Source organism: Lethenteron reissneri, chromosome 21 (genome assembly GCF_015708825.2).
Source record: "Lethenteron reissneri isolate LAM-NWPU_2019-01 chromosome 21, ASM1570882v1, whole genome shotgun sequence".
NCBI classification, from domain to species: Eukaryota; Metazoa; Chordata; class Hyperoartia; order Petromyzontiformes; family Petromyzontidae; genus Lethenteron; species Lethenteron reissneri.
The window spans coordinates 28,922-54,529 of NC_083799.1; the positions used below are offsets into that span (position 1 = coordinate 28,922).

Consider the following 25,608-nt stretch of genomic DNA (forward strand, 5'->3'; position numbering starts at 1 on the left):
AGCCTTAGAATACTTTTGGCAAGTGTTGTTAGTGAGGGAGTAGGTGGCCAGCACCACGCCCGGCCGCCTTTGTCTCCCGAGTGACGATGTTTATATATCGCACCAGGTAGTCATTTGAGGCTGTGTCGACCTAGGGGATACCCATGACCGATTCAGATCGTCACTGATGGTGGCCGTGCGCGAGAATCGAACCCGGGTAACCAGCGAGACTTTGTGTTTGCAGATATAATGCCCTTCATATTATTGGTTTTTTCGGTAAAGTCACGTGACTTTACCGAAACAACCAAGAATATGAATCCCTGCAGTCACGAAAGCTTTAAATCGAAATGTAATGCCCTTCAAGTAAGCTTATATTGAGTAAAAAGCAAAGATTCGCCTTTGATGATATATTGTATCGATAGACTGTAGGGGCAAGTGCTTTTAGCGAGCACCTATGAAGGCCGGAACGGTACACAAGGGGGTGGGTGACCAGCAACACGCCCTACCGCCTTTGTCTCTCTAGCGGTGATGTGTACACATAAACACCAGTAACTCGTGTAAGCCATTGGAACCTCATTTGCCAGTAAAAAATATGATAATTGTTTTTTTACCCTTTCATCTGGCAACAAAACTGACACCTTTTTTACAAGGAGTCATCTTTGCATAAACCACAATACCTGCAGTCATAATGCAAACAAAAAACATAACTCTGATAATGTATGCACTGTCCTTGAAGTTGATTGGTCCACACCCGAGACAGCTTTCCTTAGAGCCTTGTCTCACAGGCTCTAAGGAAAGCTGTTAGACTAGGCTCTAAGGAAAGAAGTAAAAAAAAACAATTATCAACTCGTGTAAAGTTTAGTCGACCTAGGGGAGGCCCAGGACCGGTTCAAATATTTGTCACCGATGTTGGTCGTGAACAGGGTTCGTAGCGCATTAAGCTACCCACTACGCTACCGCGCCCCCACAGACACACACAAAGCCGTCCCAATGTGTCCGATCACATTCAGAAAAGCAAGAGAATAATTTCATTCAAAATGTGCCATTTATTCACGAACGTTGTGTGTTTGTGTTTATATAACGCGATTTTCTCTAAAAATCTTTGGTCCGCAGTAGCACGGAATACAGACACGGTGAAGTAATACAAGGGGCATAGCCACTGCTGGTCTTGATGCTCACGAGATGACAACGCCACGACACATCTGACCTCCAGCACGACGCGTCACAACAGCACCATACGATACACGGACAAGTTCACAAACACACACGCACACACGCAGGGTGGACACGTTCATACAAGCACGGCCAATCAACACTTATATATATATACCAATCGATATTTGAGATGCCGGACAAATTCTCTCGTGCGAAGGGATTCGACTTCGATTCATCACCATCATAATTATCATCGCCGTTATTATTCTTATTATATACAACCGGTACAATCGCTCTCAAAAATTCGCAAGACTACATTAATTCTTGCCGTTGGTTGGTGTCGTTGAATAATATAAGTTCATTTTAAAAAGTACACGCAGCGAGTCTTGCAAATGCGCCAAGGATCCAGCAGGTGATTAGTCGTCGTCATCACCCCCGTTGGCATCATAACCATCACCGTCAATGCCAAGACAGGGCCCGTCGGTGGAATCTTATTCTTCGGCTGCGGAATAGCTCGGCGCATCCGAGTCCATTAGCGCTCCTTGTACCAATTAAATTAGCGCTTCCAGAGACAAGGCTTCCCGCTCTCGCTTAACACACGCTGCCCCCCCCCCCCCCACCCACCCGGCCTGAGACGAGGGCCCCCACCCCTCTTCACCTCCCCCAACCCTCGTTAACCCCCCTCACCCCCCCCCCCCCCCGTTCCCCATCGCCGCGTCTTGCAGCCCCCTAATGGCTCTCATAATGTCCGTCGTGTCATGCTGCTGCCAAGCGCAGCCGTCGTCCGCCTCCATTCATCGGTGGCCAGGCTGGCTCTCACAACTCAACCACGCTCACTCCGCGTTCCCGCGGCGGGTCCCGTGGCGAGATTGTTTTAAGGTCTCCGTCCTCTCTATCTCCTCTCTCTCTCTCGACCATCTCTGTCGCTCGCTCGCTCGCTCGCTCGCCAGCTCAGTCGCTCATCTCGTCACGGTCTCCTTCTCCCGCGTGCGACGTGGTGGAGTGGTTGTAGAGGCCCTGCGCGAGCAGCTGCAGCGCCAGTTCGTTGCGCACGCCGTTCGCCTTCTTGAGCTTGGCGCGCTTGTTCTGGAACCAGATCTTCACCTGCGCCTCGCTCAGCTGCAGGTCCCTCGCCAGCGCCTGGCGCCGCGCCTCGCTCAGGTAGCGCGACGCCTGGAATTCGGCCTTGAGGCGCGACAGCTGCTCCGGTGTGAAGGCGGTGCGCGGCCGCTTGGGCTCGCAGCCGCCACCCTCGGCGCGCTTCTTCGCCTTGCGGATCCGCGGGCCTGCGGGATGGGAACAGAAATGGGTGGTGGGTGGGTGGGGGGTGAAGAGGAGCCGGGTCACTTTCGCTTACACACACGCACGGTCTGCTGTGTGTGTATATGTGTGTGTTGCACTTCTTCCGCACCGTACGTAGCCAATCGTGATGATCGAAGGTGCGGAATCCACGCGGCGAATTCACTGCTGGATGATAATGCGGCACCAGCCCACGCCATGTCGCTCTCACGGTGGGGATTTGTTTGGTTGTCATACTTAAAGCTCACGGGCCACAACTCCCGAAGCGCATTCGCACAAAGCGTGGTGGATAAAAATTTTAAACAACATCGAGGTAGTTAATATCTCGCCACCGCGGCGAGATGTTAATTCTATTCATTTTTCTGAAAACCATTGGCACAAAAGGCCCATACAGAGGGGGAACAGGTCTGAACGTATATTGCGATTTGAGATCTGATAGTCAAAACAGACTCTTGCCTGTTCATCAATTATTCATAATCAGGGTCAAGTTTCCCCCGTTATGACACTCGAGTGACGTGAGCTCTATACGTTTTAATATAACGTCAGATCAGCGAGGTCGATGTTTTTCACAACCTTGGTGTGCAAACAATGAAGACAATTGCCGTTGTTTTAGGTGCTGCGCTTTCGTTTCATGGCACAGGCAGGATGAGCCAGAATGTTTCAGTTTTGCAGAGTCGTATTCTTGGGTCTTTCGGTAAAGTCGTGTAGATAGGTTCAAAGAAAATAACAAAAATAACAAGAAACTACGACGTTTCGATCGCAACACAAGCGGTCGTCTTCAGGAAAAGGGGGTTAGCTTCCAAGGCAAACTGTTTATAAGGGTTTGATATGGGCGTAGCCCAAATGTCAGCAGCCAATGATAATGTAAGTGTTGGACAACCAACCCGACGGTGGTTGGTTTTCCACCAATCAAAGGGCTGCCAGGTGAAAATTAGCATGTTGAAGAGAGATTAGCATGTTAATGGCAGAATGCGGTGCCGCAAGCAAGGGGTCGGCACGCGAAGTGACTGTGAAAGCGCCAGTTTGAAATGGGAGTAAGGCACAACTAACATCGGCAGGTAGGATGGGGACATCATAGCCAATTTTTATTTCAACTGGTTGATATCGTCCTTCCAATGATTGCTCAGTTTGAATCCTTCTTCTCGGTTGAAATTGTGTCTGTGTCTAAAAAATGGATGGCTTCATGGACTAATCTTTTTTGATAGCCAGTGGGCTTGCAAAGTACCTTTGTCTAAGATAAATCCATGTCGTGTGAGCCTACCGCATTAAAACAATGATCAGCCACGGCCGAGGTATTGGTCCTACCGTGTTTCAGATCTGCCTTATGTTCACGAACACGGTCCGAGACATGTCTCTTAGTTTCCCCAATGTAACTACTGCCGCAGACACAGCTTAGTTTGTAGACGCCGGGGTATTGCATGTCAGGGATCACATCCTTCACAGATGGGATCAGATCACTAATTTGATGTACTGTGTTGAATCGAACCTGGATCTTGTGTTTGCTCATGTTTTGGGAAATCTTTTTAGTGACCCCTGCTATGTATGGCAAGGTGATGGTTTTGAGTGGGTCCTCAGATGGTTCTTTCCCAACGGTTGGGGTGATAGCTTTACGGATTGTGTAGTCTGAATATCCATTCATCTTGAGAGCTTGGTGTACGTGTTCCAGTTCACTGGCTTGGTGATGACGGTGATAAATACATCGAGCTCTATGGTGTCGAGTTTTGATGAGGGAAAACCAACCACCGTCGGGTTGGCTGTCCACCACTTACATGATTTTTTAGTTTTTCTTAGTTTTTGTTCTTTGAACCTATCGACGTGACTTTACCGAAAGACCCAAGAATATGAATTCCTGCAGTCACGAAAGCTTCAACTCAAGATGTGCACAGTCCGTTGTGCTGACAACCTCGAAGCCACAGTGGCACCGCACCGCGCAGCTACTTGGGGTGGCCCTGACGGTGCAACGCATTAACCGAGACCCAATGTCCGCCTTCCTCCTCGAAGTAGAACCGGCGGCTGGTCCTCTCTATCCCGTGCCCCCCCCCCCACCCCGCAGTTGCACCGTCCTGCACACTCGAGAGCAACGCCACATTCGTAAACCACGTCCTCGCTTCTTTTATCTCTGCGACGGAGTACGATGCGGCATAACAGGCCGCATTACCCGAAACGTCAGGCCACTCGCTGTGCACTGCTCTTCTATTTATGGCAGCGTTCGTTTACTGTACTAGAACACGGTGTTTTGTCATGTTGAATGGGAGGTCAGGGAATACAGGAGCGTGTTCATATCGTAAACAAACGTCCGACATGCTAATTTATGTATACTGTACATACTTTACCTGTCCATGCCAAGTACACGTGTGCCTACGTGTGCATAGATAGAAGCACTACGATTTTAATGTGTCAGTGAGTGTATGTATCCTCGTATCGACTTGGGTCGTGTTAAATACCCCTGCGCATTAGAACCCTGATTGAGATAAGAGTGATTGATTTCAATCATACGTACGCTTAGAAATCGTGTTATTATTAATTGTATAAGAATTGTCTGTTCAAGTTTGACTAAAGTTTGCAATTTATGAATGTAGTTGGAGATTGCACGTATAGCAAATACTACACATTATTATAACACACGTGTAGTTTACAGGCCTGTACCTATCCACTGCTGTATGCAGACCTCCCATGCTATAACGGCTATGGGGGGGTGGGGGGGGGAAGAGGTTGACTATATTTCACCACTCTGCTGGTTACGGCGCGTTGATGAACGCGGAGTGGACCAGAACCCGGTTCAGATATCACTCGCCACTGATGTTAGCCGTGGCCAAGGGGCGGTGCGCCAACCACTACGCCACCACTCACTCCCTCATCGCTTCATACAGTGCGAGTGATGAAACAGGATTTTGTCAAATAAATCATCACGTGCCAAGTGTCTCCCTGCTTCGAAAACAAAATTGTGGTGAAGCCTCCTTTCCGTTCAGGACTCTCAGCCATCGGTGGTAGAAATTCAACATTCCTGCGGTTGAGGCTAGCCTCTATATACGACGACTACGGTTGACCTCCTGCAAACATGGAACTCGCTTATCAACCACGGACTAAATGATGGGCTGTGCTGGCCACCAAGCCAGAATTGAAGTCATAAACCTTCCGCGTGCGAGAAACTTCTGCAGCACCCAACCTGCCGTGGATTGCGACATCTGTGAAAAAGAGCTTCATAGCTCATCGGATTCCTCCTCCAGTCTAAATCAAGACGATGATTCTGAGTGGGAGATCGCTAGAGATAACCTGCAGATAGCATTCGAGTGAGATGCACATGTCCTTCATTTCAAAATACACCTGGGAGATAAAGTGTGTTACAAAATACGGGAGGACATATACAAATTTGGAAATCAAAACAATTATTGTAACGCCAAAATAAAATAAAACAAGTACAAACGCATAACGCAAATAAACACGTACAGGCAAACGTTTTACAAAATGGTTGTCAATGAGACAATTAAATATAATTAATGCTACAATTACAGAAGCAAACTTGATTTGAAGCTTTCGTGACTGCAGGAATTACTCCTTTGGTTCTTTCGGTAAACTCACGAAGAAAGAAAATAAAAAATAAAATACGACGTTTCGATTGCAACACAAGCAACCGTCATCAGGTAGAAATACATTTGAAAGAGAGACAACACAGACACACAGAGACACACAACATAGACACACTCTGTTTACAGAACCAGTTATACGTCAATTGCCGTACGTGTATGCATGTATACACGTGTATGTCTAAATGTGGAGGGCGGCCGTGTATTGGTTAGCACACTACGCTACAAACTTGGAAAGTCGAGTTCGCTTCCCGCTCCTGTTCAACATCGGTATCGAATATCTGAACCGGTCCTGGGCATCCCCTAGGTTTCCTCAGCCTTAAATGAGTAAATGGTGTGAATGTGTAAACATCGCCGCTAGGGAGACAAAGGCGTTCGGATATGGTGCTGGCCACCCACCCCTTCGTGTGCCGTACCAGCCTTCATTAGGTGCTCGCTAACAAACACTTGCCCCAACAGTATTTTAATGCTATACGGGGGAGCGTTGTTTTTTATGTATGTGTGTAGGCTACGAGTATTAGATGAGATCATTATGAATAAAGTCTCAATGGCACCACAATGACCGGCGGCAGGTTCCATGGCAATGCAGCTGGTTGGTTGAACTGACGAGACACGAGGGAAATACAACTGTCGAATTAAAATGCATGGCGTTATCCAACTTGGAAAGTCGAGAGATTACCATATATTCCTGTGACCATTGCTTCATTTCCAAGGCGAAGGACTTTTTTTTTCCATCCTGGGACCGAATTCTGAGTGTATACACGTGCAAAATTGTGCTGTATCAGCACACTCAGTATTGGTGATGGAAATGCCAACATTTCTATGCCGGGGCGAGACGACCCACGAGAAGACGACCACCATCGTTGGTCTTGCTCCACGCGCCTGCTGTGTTGTCCCCGTGATATCCCTCAGGTCTCTCTTGCTAAAGGAGACGTCGGTTTTGGAGGTAGGATAGGTGGTATAGCAAGCATCGCAATACACGAATGAGTGACAGCACGCGGCGAATTGCCCGCGTTCAATGCGCGCGCGCGCGCACATCGAACGCAGAAGTGACCCGCGCGTTCCCCGCGCTGCTCCAACACAAGGCCGAGACCGACTCTCGCTATTGACATTGATCTTAGCGTGCGAAGTAAATAAATACTACTATCGATAATGATGCTTGTACTAAGGATACGTTTCGGACAACTGTCATTGCTCTGTGTGCACTGTTCTGATAAAGGACGACAATGTGCTCCATTTTTATTACGGAGGAGCAGTGGCGCAGTGGTTAGCGCACTTCGCTCCGAAGCTGGCGACCTAAGTTCGATTTCCTGGCCGAGGACGAACATCATCAGGGGGCGAGTGATGTCTGAACACGTCCTGCGATTCGCCCCATCTTCAGCCACCCTGCATTGACCAGCGTGGTGAAGTATAGTCAACCCCCCCCTCCCCCACATGACGACCGCCCGCACGGCACGTGGCGAAGGCAATTACGCCGCGGTGAAATGACAAAGCGCCGTGAATTATTAATTCGTTAATAACGACTGTGGAAGACCTACGTCTCGCTTTGCCTGTGGGCCTTTAACACACGGACACACGTCGATGTGCAAAGACCCCCCCCCCCATAGTCTTTAAACAGACTGTTGGGGCAAGTGCCGTTTGTTATGGAGTAGCAACCCAATAAGGCCGACACAGCACGCGAAGGGGGAGGGGGGGGCAGCGAGCACTAAGCGCGAGCCGCCTCCGTCTCCTCCAGCGGCGGCGACTTACGCACCGCGCCAGGTGCTGCTCATGTGGAGGCCGAGATGACCTCGGGGGAAGCAGCCCAGTGACCGGTTCAGACAACCCGGTCGCACTGCTGCTCGGCGTGAGCGGGGGATCGAACTCGGGTGGCTAACGGCAGCACTAAAACACGTCGATTGGTGCAAAGCAAAAGGCAAAGCTCCCCCCGGTATAGCACTTAACAGACTGTTGGGGCAAGTGCTGTTAGCGAGCACCTATGAAGGCCGGCACGGCACCCGAGTGGGTGGGCCAGCACCACGCCTGAGCCGCTTTCGTCTCCCCAGTGACAATGGTTACACACCGCGCCAGGTACTGATTGAGGCCGAGTTGACCTAGGGGAGGCCCATAACCGGTTCAGATAACCGGTCACTGGTGTTGGCCGTGAGCGGGAATCGAACTCGGGTCGCCGGGTTCGTCGCGCAGCGCGCTAACCACTGCACCACCGCTCCCCACGTGTGCATGTATGTCAACCGTAGAGACAATTGCAGTTAGCAAGCGCCTATTAAGGCCGACACGGCTCATGAGCGGGTGGTGATGTGACCTGCAACCACGCTCAGCCGCTTTTGGTGTCTTCTCCCAGTGGCCAGCGTGTATTATTAATATGCGTTGTTTGGAAATAAATATTCTTACTTGAACGCTCTTAACTGCTTACTTTGACCGGTCATATGAAAAACCACGTGGGGTCAAATTCTCGCATGCATGTCAATGCATTCCCTACATCCCTTTCTACACAAGTAGCTATTGCCTGGTGTAGCAAGCCTGTGCCTGCGCAAGTGGTGATGAAGATGAAACGGATCAAAGTGACATTTTTCGTAGAGTGGAGTGAAAATGATCGAAGTTTTGCCCTTCTTTCGTGTAGGCATCCCGATGAAATTATTTTCCATAAGTCACTGGACCACAAGGCAGCAGAGACGCCATTACACGTGTGTGTGTGTGAGCGAGCGCCGAAAGTGGAGTGGACGCTCGCCCAGAGCGGCTACAGCCGACGCTGCTCTGAGCACTCGAGTACGCAGTGCACATGGGGGGGGGGGGGGGGGTGGGCGACGATCTTCTGGAACTGCTCGACGGTGGCATTGAGCCAACGGTGGTAATTCCACATTCTCGTGGTGGTGAGACGGGCGATCTCCGCACAGGACAGGTGGACGAACGCGGTGTTGACTTTCTACCAAAAGGTTGGTGGAGGTCCACCTGTGTTATCGATCATGGGAGAGACGACAGGCCGAATTTACTTACACCCCCCTCCCCTCCTTCCACGGCGACGTGACCGGGAGTTGAACTCGCAGGCTTTTTAGCGCGAGGCATGGGGCTGTAACGGCGGCGGCACCGGTGATCGAGCGTAATGAACGAATTCCATCTGCTCCAGGAGCAGCTGTAGCCCGCAAGCCCGTCTGCCCACCGCGCTTCGAACTGAGACTAATGACACCGCGACAGGGCGAGACGCCCCATCTCGCGATATTGACGTCAGCACTCCTCACTCACTCACGGACCTATTTATTGGACACGCATGCACCACCATTGAACGCGGTGGGACAATATGCGTATTGAGACCAAAATCAATTCAATGTGTATTTGTATGTATGTCGAAATTCTTTCCCACCGTACGTAGCCAACCGTGGTAAATCGGGAGGTGCCGGTGAAGGACGACGAGTTTTAGATGAAAATCTCCTTCAGCCAGTTACCCAGCTAGGTATGCAAGGGAGACCCGTGGTGCATCAGCAACAGAATCAGAACAGCGACATCACCGCGATCCGTACGGAGGAAGAGGCAACATCGGAGCTAAGATCGCGTCGGATGACTCCAAGTTGAATTGTAATCGGCCACCTGCATCACCGAAGTTACGGTCTGTAATCAGATTCCAATTATAGTTGGTTAAACGACTGCTAATTGTGATCAGAGTAGTTCACCAATATTCGATCAAACTACTTTCTAATCCCGTTACCGTGTTGGTTCATTCAAACCCCGAAATTTCGATTCGCGTGTTGGGTCTTTAAAACGAAACAGCAGTGCGCCGTTTAAGAGTCGAGGTTTTATCATTTTTTCACGCAAAGAGAGAGGAGGCATCCTCACCGAGTCTCAAGATTAATCCTGCAGGAGGGTCGTCTCGAGGTGTTGGGCAGGTGTCTATAACGGGTGGGTTGACGCGTGCGTGCGCACGCGGTATGAAGCCAGAGAATCCCCCCCCCCCCCCCCTGCGTTGTCGTCTCTACACCACTGGTCGCGTATCCGAAATAAAAAAATAAAAATCACACGAGCAGAGAGGATTTGCAGCGAATTCGCGCGGGCACCGAGTTTCACACGATTTCTTATACCAACAGACTGTTTCTGGGGCTATCTATGATGCAATGGGTTTATATATATTACAAACATATATGCCATAGGTATATATCTATGTCACTCCTTCACCGTGTACGACTGTATGGCAACCGATTACAATGCATATTAGAAATATAACATTATCACCAACTTTGCGTTCAATAAAATACATGTTTCCATGTTTACAGAGTTTACATTTAGACGGGTGCATTAACACGGCTAAAGTTTACCACATTATCGAGCAGTTCATCTATGGAACTATTTTTTTACTATTTGTTTTATTTTACCAGATGAAGGCCACTGAACTATGTAGCTCTTTTTCAGAAGTTACAGCTCAACGAAGTGGCTTTATCGCATGGGCATTTATAGCAGCCAAATACGCTAAACGCATATTTCTAAATGGAGGGAAACCCACGTGGAGAGAGATACGCAAACTCCAAATATACAGGCGTCAAGGTCGAAGTTCGAACCCACGAGCTCCTGCATACCAGGCGAGATAGTTAACATTGCACCACCCCGGCACCCCTCGAGTTACTTTTCCACCGCGCCTCCTGCCCGTGGCCTATGTTCCGCCCGTCCGCATTAGCACAACGGACAGTCACTTGTCGATCCACTGCTGGATGAAGGCTTCAACCCCCTACGAAGTGTCCATCGGGCGTGGTGATTTTTTCCCTCCACTATGCTCCGCCACGCCGCTGATGCGAGCCGTCAAATGCAGGAATCGACTTCATTATAGTAGCCCGGTTGAGTGCTAACCACTGCGCCACCGCTCCAATCTCTCTCCCTAACTCGCCCCTCACTCCCCCATCCCAATGCCACGAACCAGTCTCCGAATGAAATGAGTGGTGGCTTTCATAAATGCAAAATGTGTGATTTGCAATTTCCCACTATTTATAAATGTATCCGAATTTCACATGAATTGCCAATGATAATCTAAGTAAAACTCTAAATGCATTTTCTATTTCGGGAATAGTAACTGGATGCAATACAGCACAAGTTCGGTCATTACCGCGCGTGTTTTTTTGTGTTTAATGAGTTAATGTGTGTGCGTGTGTTTGTGTGTGCGTTTACTCTTGCGGGGAGTGGTGGGGCGGTGGTTAGCGCTGCGCTACAAACCCAGCGAACTGAGTGGTACTGGCCACTGTGCCGTGCCGGCCTTCATTTAGGTGCTCGCCAACAGCACTTGAACCAACAGTTTGGTAAGTCTATACGGGGGATCTTTGTATGTCTTACTCTCAGCTAGCGCCGTGAGTGGTGATCACGTTCGTGCTGCACCCAAGCGCCGAGTTGACCTCGTGACGTGGGGCCCGGCGTGTTCACCAGAAGCGACGGTGGTCGCGACCTCTTCACAACAAACACCATTGTCACGTCACACCGGCGTGTGCTGTTGTTTGTGTGCATCTCACACGATGAACGCCGATAGGCCAATTAGAAAAAATAACCGATAGGTATCATAACAATATTAATAACTATATTATATTCTTGGTTCTTTTGGTAAAGTCACGTAGAAGGGAAATAATAGAATAATAAATAATATAAATATAAAACAATCAAAATCCTCACGACGTTTATTTTATTATTTCCCTTCTACGTGACTTTACCGAAAGAACCAAGAATATGAATCCCTGCAGTCACGAAAGCTTTAAATAAAAAATAACTGTATTATTAAAGCGTAGAAACCAGTGTTTTTAAAATATATTTTTTTTCTTTCCGTTTTTTCCGTTGACCCAAATAATTATGTCAATCAGTCAATCAGTCTTTCCCCCCATTCGAAGATCGATTGTGCCCTTCTGCCGCCACCGTAATCAGCAGCTCGAGTCCGTTGACTCCCTGCCACTTACTCTTCAAGTCCAGGTTCAAGACCTCCCTACCCTCTGCTCCTCTGCCTAAGACCGACCGCCGCTTTCTCTCTACAAAACCACGCGTGTCATCCACTCTCCCTTATAACAGCGTCTAGGAGGTGCAACGCACGAGGCCTGCAATTCTGTACGTTACACTTTCACGTTAGCCTCTCCAATATTTTAACAACCCTGGGTCTTCCTCGGCGTTCTGCAAGCCGGGCATGGCTCGCTGAGTCAGCCTTATTATGGATAGGCAATGTGAGTTCGTTGTTTTTAGGCTTGTCGACTGAAAAATATATGTATGGATCTGAAGTTGTTAACTTGTGGGCATGCACGTAAGACATTTCAAAACGGGACCATTTGTTATTTACGAGGTTGCCGAGCACAGGGCCCGACAGGTTTCACAAACAAACAAAAAACTCAAAGGCCACCAACGAATAGGACTCTGACGATTGTAAGAGACGAAAGATTATAGCGCGTTTTGTTTAATTGAAAAAGATAAATATCGAAACGAAGTCATGGTGAGTTCCTGCGGCCCTCAGTCAGTGGTTGAATAATCGACATCCCCACTAAGTAGTTGCACTGCTCACTGCGTCAGCTCCAAATGTATTTCAATGAATTAGGAGGCACAGCCAGAGGGTATCAATCATCTGATCACTATTGGACTCACCACAAAATAGTGCTGCTTACTTTATCGACCGCGGAGGGATGATATAGTGAACAGGCCCCTCCGACCCACCGTAATTTGAGCTCGCGAATTTCCGGGAGCGAGTCCAGCGCTCCGGGCACGACGTTCCGCGAATGGGAAAGCCAAAATTAGGGTTTACCAATCATCGGGCGCGTGCGGCGTGGAACGAGTTAATTTCTATGTGGGAGACGTCACGTGTGGTGGGGAGTCGCGTGGACTCGAGTTCGGGAAACCAGTTTTCTACAAACACAAACACACCCCTACGCACCCCCACTCACGCCCCCCACACACACACCCTACTCACTTCACACACACACACACACCCCTACGCACCCCCACTCACGCCCCACACACACACACACACCATACTCACTTCACACACACCTACGCACCCCCACACACACACCCTACTCACTTCACACACACACACCCCTACGCAACCCCACTCACGCCCCACACACACACACACCATACTCACTTCACACACACACACCCCTACGCACCCCCACTCACGCCCCACACACACACACACCATACTCACTTCACACACATACACCCCTACGCACCCCCACTCACGCCCCACGCACACACACACCATACTCACTTCACACACATACACCCCTACGCACCCCCACTCACGCCCCACACACACACCATACTCACTTCACACACACACCCCTACGCACCCCCACTCACGCCCCACACACACCCCCTACTCACTTCACACACACTCCTACGCACCGCCACTCACGCCCCCCACACACACACCATACTCACTTCACACACACACACTCCTACGCACCCCCACTCACGCCCCACACACACACACACACCCCCACTCACGCCCCCACACACACATCCTACTCACGCCCCACACACACACCCCTACGCACCCACACTCACGCCCCACACACACACACACCATACTCACTTCAGACACACACCCATACGCACCCACACTCACGCCCCCCACACACACCCTACTCACTTCACACACACCCTATATTACACCCCACTCACCTCACACCCACACACGCTAAGAGTTACACACCCCACAACATCCCCCACCCTAAATACACCCAACACACACCCCTACGCACCCCCCCATCTCCTCACCCCACTCACACACACCCTACTCACTTCACACACACACGCACACACCATAGACACAGACGCAAGTACACAGATACCCGACACAAATAGCGTACACGCCTATGACCCTGCACGCATCGTACAAAAATACAGACATCAGGACACATACCGGACCTCAGACGTGGGTACATATACCGTGTACACACAGTGGGTGAGTACGCGTACAGCGCGGGACCTCAGGACGTGGTGAACACACATACGGGACCACTTACAGGAGATCCGAGCACACACGTTGTACACAACGAGTCGCGTCCACAAAATATCGTTCAGTTTTCAACATGAAACGTGACCACGCCGAGCTTGTATCGTCGTGTTGCATTAAGGGCCCTATCGATGGGCTAATGTTGAAGAGGGGGATACTGCGATAATTGACAATATCGCCACTGATGCCTCAAACAATGATGGGCAATTATACACGAGGCACTGTGTATATACACACACACACGCATATACCGAGACGCTTGGCAATCCACACACACATTTGACATGTACAATGGACATACACGAGTAAATTAATACACATACGCAGATGTTAAACGTACACACAATGACGCACGTATATATATATACACACATCTCACAAACATGTTCTCGACCTCTATATATGCATAAGTATATATATATATATACACGCGCACGTGCTTGTAAGCGCGCACAGACAGTACGCACATCGGTATATATGTAATGCATACATCAACGCGCACGTACACATGGGACCGATATACTTAAGAACAGAAATATATAAACAGTTACGTACATCCGTATCGTTGCAATGCAGAAACGCATACGCTCGACACACAGACAATTGTAATGTTTTACGTAATTGTATATACACCCGCAATGATCCCCCGTATATAGCCCTGAAGACCGATTTAAGAAGGCAACTAAGGCCGACACGGCGATGCTGATGTTAACACACCGCACCAGAAACCCAGTTTAGGCTGAGTCGATATAGGGGAGCGCCCAGAACCGGTTCGGATAATCGTCACGGCCGATGAGTGGGAATCGAACTCGAAGTGGCCGGGTTCGTGCGCTAACCACTGCGCTACCACTGCCCACACAAAGCCACGCGTGCACAATGCGTGTCTAATTAAAACACACAAAAATGCGTGAAACGGTCCGTTTGTTCGCACACCGGATCCATGCGTGTTGATGTGTTAACGCAACACGCATCTTGTGTAAAAGTACAGCAACATCGACACACCGCATTGCCTCTGTTTACACACGCACGCACGCGCCATGTCTACGACCAGTGAGTGCATCCGCGGTTGGCGCACTGAGCTACAAAGCCGGCCACCTGAGTTCGACTCCACGCCACGGATCATATTGGTGGCACGTGATACCAGATCCGACCCCGCCCTCCTTTCCCCCGTTCTTTATCAACTGCAGTGACCAGCGTGGTGAAGTATGTTAAAAAAAATCCCATAACTGACGTGACATGGAAGAACCTTCATCCATTGGTGGATTGAGAATGGCTTCAAAATATCTATTTTTAAATGTTATATTCAGATAACGGTCCATACTGCGCACATATACACGCATTCACGTCGCCATGGTGTAAAGATCGTACGCGCGTGACTTACACGCACGTTTTTAAAAAATATATATATCGAGTGCAGCACTCAATAGCATCGCATTGAGTACGTCGGTGGCTGGGCCGTCGCCACACCATCTACAGGACTCGCTGCACTCACGTAAACGCACAGGTCGCCCTTGCAAAAAAGAAGCGACGTAGTTCCACACGTCTCAATGGGGGTTTACGTTGCTGCGCGCCCCTAAAGTTTAATTAACGGGAACTCTGATGTCGGACAGGACTTGGATCTCGTCTGCATCCCTAGAAGGAAGCTCAAGTCCATGGGCGATTCTCTAGGGCTTCGCTTCCGTGGCAGTACCCGGACTGTGGAACTCTCTGCCCAAGGCTGTCACCGAGTCCGGTTCGGTTGGGATCTTCAAAAGTCATCTGCCTAAAAAAAATAACATTTCCCTTTTAGAATGCATTTTCTAATTTAACTCGGTGCAACGTCTCTCCCAACCTCACCCCCCCCCCCCATAATCATGACGTGAAGCGCTTTGATAATTTATTAAAGGCGCGATATATAAGCAGTAAATTATCACGTCGTCTTCTGGTTAAATTAAACGGTGATGCAGCAACAACAACTTGCAGGGTAAAGTGGGAAGTTGTTTCTATGAGACGAGCTGTTTCATGAGCGGACTGCGACTCGTCATCTCCAAAGCCGGACGATAGATTCGCACACGGGGCACATCGTGAAGTGCGTGGCGTGCCGATGGCCCGTTACGTCTCATTTGTTCGCAGCCGTTACGGAAGAAAATATTCGGCTAAACCCACGCGCCCTTGAGAAGATGCTCAAGTGCTCGTGTCGGACGATCTCTGCTGGAGATAGTGGTGGACGGGTGCCGTGTATCCATACCGACCACGGATGCATGTACAGGAGATGAGTGCATTTCAAACGGAGTTCTACGGGATAAACTATACAGCAGTGAATGCATGCAGACTATCGTGACCGATGCAAATTCTAAGGATGTTCTCGACAAGCTAGAAATATAGTCGAGTCTATGATTGCACCAATGCACAGCAAAAATCGAACTCCTTCGAATTTGGGTCCCCCCCCCACCCCCAAAGCTCATCGTAGGGCAGTGTCAGCCTGCCGTGGAGTGTGACGCGAGAGGCCGTATAGAGCGTACGGACCTCGCTCGCGGTCGACACTCGTGCCGATGACGAGCATCGTCGTCGTCAGCCCGAGCGTTGCCGTGCTGAGAGCATCTCGACTGGAAGGCCGCCAGTTCAAATCGCCATCGCGGCGGGGTCGACCCCCAGCCAATCATCAACACGGGCCCATTAAACACAAGTACCACGTAATGGAAATCCAAGAGTGGTTACGTATTACGGATATAGGTCAATTCTGACCTCGCCATGGGAATGTGGAGTTGACGAGCGCTGCCCCAATTTCTTCGCGTGATTCTATAGACTTTCTAACAACATTGAGAGGCCAGAAGGGAAACACGCGGAGTCGAGAACACACGCTGGTTAATAGCGGCGAATAAATTAATACAATTAAGTGTGGAGCTTCGGCGGGACGCGTCACTCGAAGGGATGCGTGGCCGATGGTCAAGAATAGTGACAGAGTAACGACCAAGGGATGGAACGAATCCGAGAGAGAGAAACATCCACCGAGGAGATGGAGCGATCCACATTAGCTTGTGGTGTTCAGGCGCTCCGTGGAATGTTGCATCGTGGGATCGCGCGAGCTGACGACGGCTTGGGGGGAGGGGGAGGGCGGCATCTATCCAGAAGTGGATTGATCATGGCTGCTAATGATGACCTCGTGTGAGCAGGGAGCCAGGGACCATTACAAACAATGACGCGAGGTATAAAACAATAAAACTCGCATTCGTCAATAACACTGTGGCCTTCAAATAAACAAATCATAATCCCGGACGGTTTTGTAAATCTTCCTTCCTAAGAGCACAAGGTTCATTGCTGGAAAGGTGGTCGATTATGTACATTTATTTTTGTATTGAACAAAGTTAAAATAGTTCATCTGTGTATTCATATTGTTGTTGTTCAAACGACAAACTCACCATATCGCACGCAGAGGAAATCAATCGCTGGTCCGACAAGCGAACTTTTGTTGTTATGTCCACGGACTTGCGCAAGAAGCGAAGTGAGCGTCGTGTGCGAGCGACTGCTGCACGTGACTCGCGAAAACACCTCCCGTGAGCCCCGCAATTCATGCGCGCGTAATTACGGGGCCCCGCAGCGGACAGAAAACGCCTCCGCTGCCTTCCACATTATTGTTATTGCTGCCCCATAAAGCAGACACGTTCATTAGGGGCTAACGTTTCGAGCAATGACCCCATTCCGGAAAAGATCAGATGAAAGAAACCTTTCTCTAAAACGTGACCCGGCGTTGCGCACACACGTACGTGTGTGTGCATGCATGCCCATAGCGAGCTCGGTATATTACGGCAGGATATGTATATACAAAAAGACAAAGATCCCCCGAATAGCCTGAAAAGACTGTTGGGGCAAGTGCTGTTGCGAGCACCTATGAAGGGCAGAACGGCACACGAGGGGGTGGGTGGCCAGCACCACGCTCGGCCGCCTTTGTCTCCCCAGTGGCGATGTTTACACACCACACCAGGTACTCATTTAAGGCCGAGTCGACCTAGGGGAGGCCCAGGACCGGCTCAGACAATCGTCACTGATTTTGGTCGTGAGCGGGGATTGAAATCGGGTTCGTAGCGCAGCGCGCTGACCGCTACACACACATAATGAAATAATAATACGTATGAACACATACATAGACACGTAGCGCCTACACACACGCATAAGACCATCTATAAAACTTGAAAACAAAGATCCCTTAAACTGTATAGCTTTATCAGACCGTTGGAGCGAGTGCCGACACGGCACACGAGGGGGTGTCCAGGAACCACACCGGACCGCCCCCGTGTCTCCCCAGTGCCGATGGTTTACACACCGCACGAGTTACTCATTTGAGGCCAAGTCGACCAAAGGGAAGAGCCCAAGGCCGGTTCAGATATTCGTCACCGATGTTGGCGGTGAGCTGCGAGCGAATTCGGGTCGCCGGGTTCGTAGCGCGATGCGCTCGCCGCTGCACTACCGCCTCCCCCAGCCGCCCTCGGTGAAGTCTCTTGCTGCGCACGTGTTTGCAGTCGCTGTGTGAGTTCAGGTTGGACTTCGCAAATGTAACGCTGCCAATGCTGCTCATACGTTGAATTGGTGCGCCTATTACGACTTTGTCTAACGCCCTGGGCAGTACTCATTTGATTTCTTGACAGCAAAATATGTATTATTCCACTGCTGGATTTAATGCCTCCTGCTCTCGGGGGTCGTTGGGACCATATTTCACCACGCTGATCATTGTACGGCTCGGTGGAACGGGGTGGAATCCAGGACCAGTTCGGCTATCACTTTGCCACTGATGTTAGCCGTGGCCGGAAATGGAACTCGTGATAACGAGCCTGCAACGTAATGTGCGGACCGCTGCCTCACCGCTCCACCAAGAGGCACTGAGTGACAGTACGACATTGCAGGACGTTATCGCGTGAGATAGTAACGGGCGAAAAATCGTAACGGGCAGTTGTTATCGAGAGTATCGTCGTAACTAGCGCGCATCTGATTAGAGTATCCACACGGACACAAACACATATCGGGCACGCGCACAGAGACAGTTGTGACTGGCTCGTGGACATTCATTCGAATGATGGTTTCGTGAAGGGTTAATGTCTTTACATTTGGACACAAATATAGTCACGTGTATCTGCTTGTGATTATAACATTCGACAAAAAAAGTTCAAATTCTGGCGCCCGTATAGGGGCAGGGTGAAACCAACGTTTTAAATTGTACCCAAGTAATGCGCCTTCCGTGGTCTCTATCAACGCAAATGTAACCGTGTTTTTTTTTACTTTATAAGAATGTGTTGCGACTCAAAAGCCGATACCAAAAAAATACGGGCACGAGCTCGCTTTGAGTTTCTTCTACGTAATGACAAAACATTAAGAGGGCGTTTACGTGACCGCAAAACTCCAATCATTGCACCACGCAGAGGCACAAGAAGGCTTATAGAAGTGTGAACTCGAACGCAACGGACCCCATTAAGTCCTTAAAACCTCTCCGATGCTCCTACATACTTGGAATACTGTCAACGAAGTGTTTTAACACGTATGATTGTTGTCAAATTATTTCAGCTGCTGGCGCGGTTATCCCAGCCAACGGCGATGTTGCATGATTATTATTATTAGTATTTACGGCAAGTTTATTGCGATTGCTTGGATCTAACCCCCAGCGAAAGATGTTACGCGGCTCTGAGCGCCGCGAGTGTTATTGTGCGGTCCCCCACAGGGCGTCTTTGTCGTGAACGCGACGGCACGAGATGCGCGAATATACGCCGGGCAACTTTGCACAACGCGCGCAAACCGATTTCACTACGACAGCGGGCAATCACTGAAGCTTCTCTTCCCATCGGGCCTCGTGCACACCTCACGCCAGTACGACGACAGAGACGTGACATGTACTGTGTGTGTGTGTGATTGTTGAAAGATGGGGAGCGGTGGTGTAGCGGTTAGCGCTACGCTGCGCTATGAACCCGGCGACCCGGGTTCGATTGCCGCTCACGGCCAACACCGATGACGATTATTTGAACCGGTCCTGGGCCTCCCCTAGGTCGACTCAGCCTCAAATGAGTACCTGTTGATGTGTGTAAACATCGCTACTGGGGAGACAAAGGCGGTCGGGCGTGGTGCTGGCCACCCGCCTGCTATATATTTGGAGTTTGCGGTCTCTCTCTCTCTCTCCGTGGTCGCGTGAATTTTTTCCCCGGGACCTCTAGTGTTTCCCTCCACATTTAGAATCAACACGCGCTTTAGAGTATTTGGCCGCTTTCAATTTCCACAAGATAAGCCACTTCTGTGTTGAGCTATCATTTGTGACCAGGTTGCTTCTTAAAAAGCTATATAGATTAGTGGGCCTTATCTGGTTAAAAAAGTAAGTGGGTACTTAAGAGTTAAGAGTTGAATGTTGCAGTGAAAAACGCGAAGCTATACGGGCCGTGTTCCGCGCAACAGACAAAATCGTCAACGCTCATGGGTGAATTCAGGCTGTTCAATCGTCGAGATGTGTTCTCGAGAAAAAAAATAACTCTTTAGCCTTCGAAATATAATTTGATTCAATTAAAAACGATGCTCAAATCGTGTTCGTGGCTTTAGCCACGTCCTGTCATTAAATTGACGTTGTGTTGTGGCAACAAGCTTGGATATGTTTCGATAAAAATCGCGGTGTGTTCGACCGTCATTAAATGTTCATTAAGAATTATCATCATGATCGGTTCTCCTTAAGTCGCAAGGCTATCATCATTCAGCAGTGGGTTGATACTTTGGCTGTCAATTAATTGGATTGTTTTCTCTGGCTAAAATATGACTAAAGCAGATGAGCCAAGTTGTTGTCATTGTTAACGTGATCCGATCATATATATAAATATGTTATAATTGTATAAATAATTCGTTAGATATATTTTTGGTTTATGGAAAGTGTTATTTGACCATTTAAATGATTATATATATGTAAATAATCGGAAATGTATTATTACTAAAATATGGCATAGTATGTGCAATGAGATCATTGGCGAACCTAATTACTAGGTATTGCGATTCGTGCACAAATCGACGCTATATATAAACAATATTAGTATACACATTGCAAGCTGAGGATTAACTTCGGAAAGAGAGTCATCGATAAGATATTTTACACAGCTACGTGTGCTTGCACCTATATACGATATTACGTATACGTAGCAACATATGCGTCTATTTCGCCACATTTATATAATGCGTGCAGTGTAACTATACATGCTCATCTTCTTGGTTCTTTCGGTAAAGTCACGTAGAAGGGAAATAATAAATAATAAAAATAAAATATAATAAAATACAATTCTCACGACGTTTCGGCCACAACGCAAGCAGCCGTCCTCAGGTGAAGAACAGGTCTGTCGGAAAGACAGCGTCTGAACAGCCCTGTTCTTCACCTGAGGACGGTTGCTTGCGTTGTGGCCGAAACGTCGTGAGAATCGTATCTTATTATATTTTACTATTATTATTATTTTATTATTTCCATTCTACGTGACTTTACCGAAAGAACCAAGAAGATGAATCCCTGCAGTCACGAAAGCTTTCAATATACATGCCCACTTAGGCGTATGGAATTACGCGTGCATGTAGCGTGCACATACGTTCACAAATGGCATGTATATATATGAAAGTCTATAAAACCATATCCACTTACGCCTTTGTAGTATGACATATACGAGGCTGAATATACATGCACACATGGGCTTGGCGAGGCCTTCATCCAGCAGTGGATTGACCGTGGCTGCTGCTGCTGCTGGTGATAGGCATAGCCACACGCGTGTGTATACAAAGACAAAGATCGGCCCTATAACCTTAATAGACTATTGGGGCAAGTGATGTTAGTGAGCGTCTTTGATTGGCGGCACGGCGTACATCACTCCCAGCCACCTTTGTCTCCCCAGTGGCGATGTTTACAGATCGCACCAGTTACTCATTTGAGACCGAGTCTACCTAGGGGACGCCCGGTGCCGGTTCAAATAATCGGCACAGACGTTGGCCTCAAGTCGGAATTGAACTCTGGTCGCCGGGTTTCGTAATGCAACGCGCTAACCTCTGCGCATAGCTGCGGTGTGTATCTCCAGCCGCGCACGTGCACACGCGTTCGCATGCACAGGCACGCGCGCGTGTGTGTACAGGCACACGGGGCTGCCGATGCAAAGCGGCACGAAACCGATCACGCGATCTCATGCACGAAGCCCCAACTGCAGAAACTCCACTCGCTGCAGCGCGGCGTGTGAGCTCTTCTTACGCGCGTGCGTGGGTGGGTGCGCGTCGGTGTGTACGTGTGCGTGTGTGCGCGCGCGCACGTGTATGCGGAGCAGTAGTGCAGTGGTGAGCGCTACGCTGCCGCTACGAACCCGGCGACCCGAGTTAGATTCCCACTCACAGCCAACACCGGTGGCGATTATCTGAACTGGTCCCGGGCCTCTCCTAGGTCGACTGAGTCTCAAATGAGTACCAGGTGCAGTGTGTAAACATCGCCCAGTGGTGAGACAAAGGCGGCTGGGCGCGGTGCTGACCACTCACCGTTCCAGCCCTCATGAGGTGCTCGCTAACAGCACTTGCTTCGACAGTCTGTTACGGCTATACGGGTGAGCTTTGTTGCGCGTGTGCGCGCGCGTGCGTGCGTGCGTGTGCGTGCGTGCGTGCGTTTGCATGGTTGGAATACGCACACTTACCGGACGAAGGCCTGTCAGAATACCGCGTGCAGTACACCCAAGCCGGCCACATGAGCGGTTTGACCCCGCTCGGAGGCTGCCCGTCCGCGCCCGCAGCGGCCCCGGCGCCCACTCCACAGGCCCCGGCCGGAGAGCCCACGGGCGGCGCGCCTCCGTCTCTCTCGCCGAGCCCCACGGACGGAACTCGACCCTCCGCGCCCACGGCTTCCAGCGAGCCGGCTGCCAAGACCCCCCGCAAGGCATCGCGCTGACCGGCAAATGTACCACTACTGCTACCGCTACCACCACCACCGCCGCTGCCAGCATCAACACCAGGAGCGCCGGCGGCATCGGCGCTCCGCCGTCGCCCGAACTCGGGGCTGAGGATGGTCTCGATGAAGAAGTCTGTGGGCCTGTGCGGCGCTGGCGGCGGCGGCTGCTGCTGTGGGTCGCGGGGGGTGATTCCGTCCCCGCACGATGATCCATTGGCTTCTCCACCGTCTCCCGGCGCCGCTGGCGACTCGGCCATGCCTCGCGGAGATCGTCGCGGCCGGCGCGGTGAAACTTCAGCGGTTTTGCCAACTTTCGCCCAGCCTCGGGGGTCAACGCTCCACAGTTCACGACTCGCCGCTGGCGGTCACCGTAAAAGCGATCTGCGTGTCCCCTGAGGTGTCGATCGCTTTCTCTCGCTCTCCCTCCCTCCGTGTCTCTCGACCGCGCGCGTGTGACGGATGGCTCTGTCAATTCATCCAATTCGCATGCGTCTGTCGTCCCTTACCTAAACCGCACGCACGATAGCCTGCACTCGAGGCGTGCGTGTGTGCGTGCGTGAATGACGCGCAATGTTATCCCTCCACAGCCCCCGTCTGACCGTCCGATTGTATTTCTCACCGTTTGCCATGCGATGAGGGGTCGCCGTGAAATTGGCTCGCAACGCGGCGCGCAAAAAAAACTTACACGGAGGCCAATGCGCGCGCGTGCACGCGCCCACCGGCTCCCCAGCACCGGCTATTCGTGGCTACAGCAGCCCGCGCGTGCTGTGCCCGTGTGCAGCCCGCGGAAGCAGAGCGCAGACACCCGCCACCCTACGACTACCCGCGCTCCCTACGACTACCCGCACGCGGTGCGTCCACGCTCCTCCTGTGGCACCCCCCCGGCTCCGTGCCTGGGTGAAATAAGGCCCCACCTCTCCCGCCCTCCATTTTTTTTTCTTCTTCTTCTTCTGGGCAGGTTGGACGTCAATCTTCTCATTCGATGAGCGTGTTCGGGGTAGGGTGATGATGGAGGTAGGTGGCTGTGGGGGGACGGGGGAGGGGAGGTGTGATGCTAAGGTTGAGAGCTATTGGCTAAGACGCCGACAAAACGCGTCCCTGCCCAGGCATCCGCTCCTTCCCGCCCCCCCCCCCTCCCGTGGCACCGCCACCTTCTCATAATCGTCATCACCATCGCCACTCCCCGCGTCGTGCTTGGAGGAGCTACCATCCACTGTTCTCCCACCATAAAACCCACACGACTGCGCCTACGACTTAAACGAGTATCAATATCGCGAGTACTGCAAATGTAGATCAGACTCACGCTTACTACAAAGCTCACACACGTATAGGCAGCTACATGCAAAAGACGAATATCCTCTATAAGGCCGGCACATGAGGCGGTGGGTGCCCAATACCACGCCTTTGTCTTCCCAGTGCTGTTGTTTACACACCGCACCATGTCTTAGTTAACTCTGAGTCGACCTAGGGGAGACCCAGGACAGGTTTTGGATAATCGTCAAATGGTGTTGGCCGTAAACGAGCATTGCACTCGTGTCCCTGTGTTCGTAGCGTAGTGCGCTAACCACTGATCCACAGCTCCCCATATACACACACCGATTACTCACATGTAGAACCGCTTTCGGCGCCGTACGTAGCGAACAGTGCGAATCGGAAACTAAAATACTCAAAGGCGCGCGCACACATGCACATAAACAAACACACGTGTGCGCATGCAGAATAAGCGCGCAAAATCTCACACACGTGTGTGACATGTGTCACATGTTACACGCGTCCCCCTGTACGAACCCGCACGCGAATATTATATATAAACACACACACACCAACACCACGTATAAACCCAGACCACACACACACACATACAAACACGCAGAAACACACAAAGACGAAGGTCCGCCCTATTGCTTTTAACAGACTATTGGGGCAAGTGCTGTAAGCGAACACCTAAAGGCCGGCACCGCACACGCAGTGGTGGGAGAACAGCAAGACCGTAATTATAATATATATTGGGGGGGACACATCCCCGTAGCCCCCCACAATATATTGCTATAAAATAGATTTCTGTTTATATGATTGTGGTTATGGTTGTACTTGATTAATTCCTAATCTCTGCCATTACATACAATGCAACAAGAAAAGGTAAAAAAGAAAAAACAGAGCAATGTACTGTAATACAATACACTATTAGACATTATTGTAAAAAAAAAGTCCATCTCATGTGTTAGTGAATTATTTTTATATTTATATTTTAGGCAGGAAATTCGTTTTCAAATTTAGATTTTTATTTCTGGGGGGGGGGGACCCCAGACCCTCTGGAAGATTTGGTCCCCCCCAATGTTGACTCCATGGCTACGGCCTTGGAGGATACCAACACGCCCAGCCGCCTTCGTCTCCCCAGTGGTGACGTTTACACACACACACACCCAATCGCCTATTCAATATAAATGCGCACACACGCATGCTTTCTACGATATAAAAAAAAACACACACACACAGGGGGCTCAGTTGCATAAGCACTTCGTATTACATGTTTACGTCAACGTCCGGTCACGACTAGCATTGTTGGCGAGTGACATTTGAACGGGTGACTACTACATGGGCTCCGCGACTTCACCGTAACCGCATTGATCGACGCGGTTCGGCATTGGTCAACAACCAACCCACGTGACCAAGAAGCCCAGATATAGGCTTTCATCCATCGGTGGATTGAGAAAGGACTCGTTTTTTTATCATGCATT

The 25,608-nt window shown here is 50.1% G+C and overlaps 1 protein-coding gene across 2 annotated transcripts; it reads right to left on the reverse strand.

Moving 5' to 3' along the window:
- Positions 1-1,853: 1,853 nt before the first annotated feature.
- Positions 1,854-23,768, reverse strand: LOC133344959 (homeobox protein engrailed-1-B-like). Of its 2 annotated transcripts, none has more exons than XM_061555289.1 (2): positions 22,620-23,768; positions 1,854-2,420 (listed from the first exon to the last, which is right to left on the reverse strand). In XM_061555289.1, the coding sequence occupies exons 1-2, from the start codon at positions 23,125-23,127 to the stop codon at positions 2,086-2,088; spliced, it is 843 nt and encodes a 280-aa protein (XP_061411273.1). In that variant the 5' UTR covers positions 23,128-23,768; the 3' UTR covers positions 1,854-2,085. The 2 variants fall into 2 exon arrangements, with proteins under 2 accessions (XP_061411273.1, XP_061411272.1); XM_061555288.1 differs by having other exon boundaries at positions 22,614-23,768.
- Positions 23,769-25,608: the final 1,840 nt, after the last annotated feature.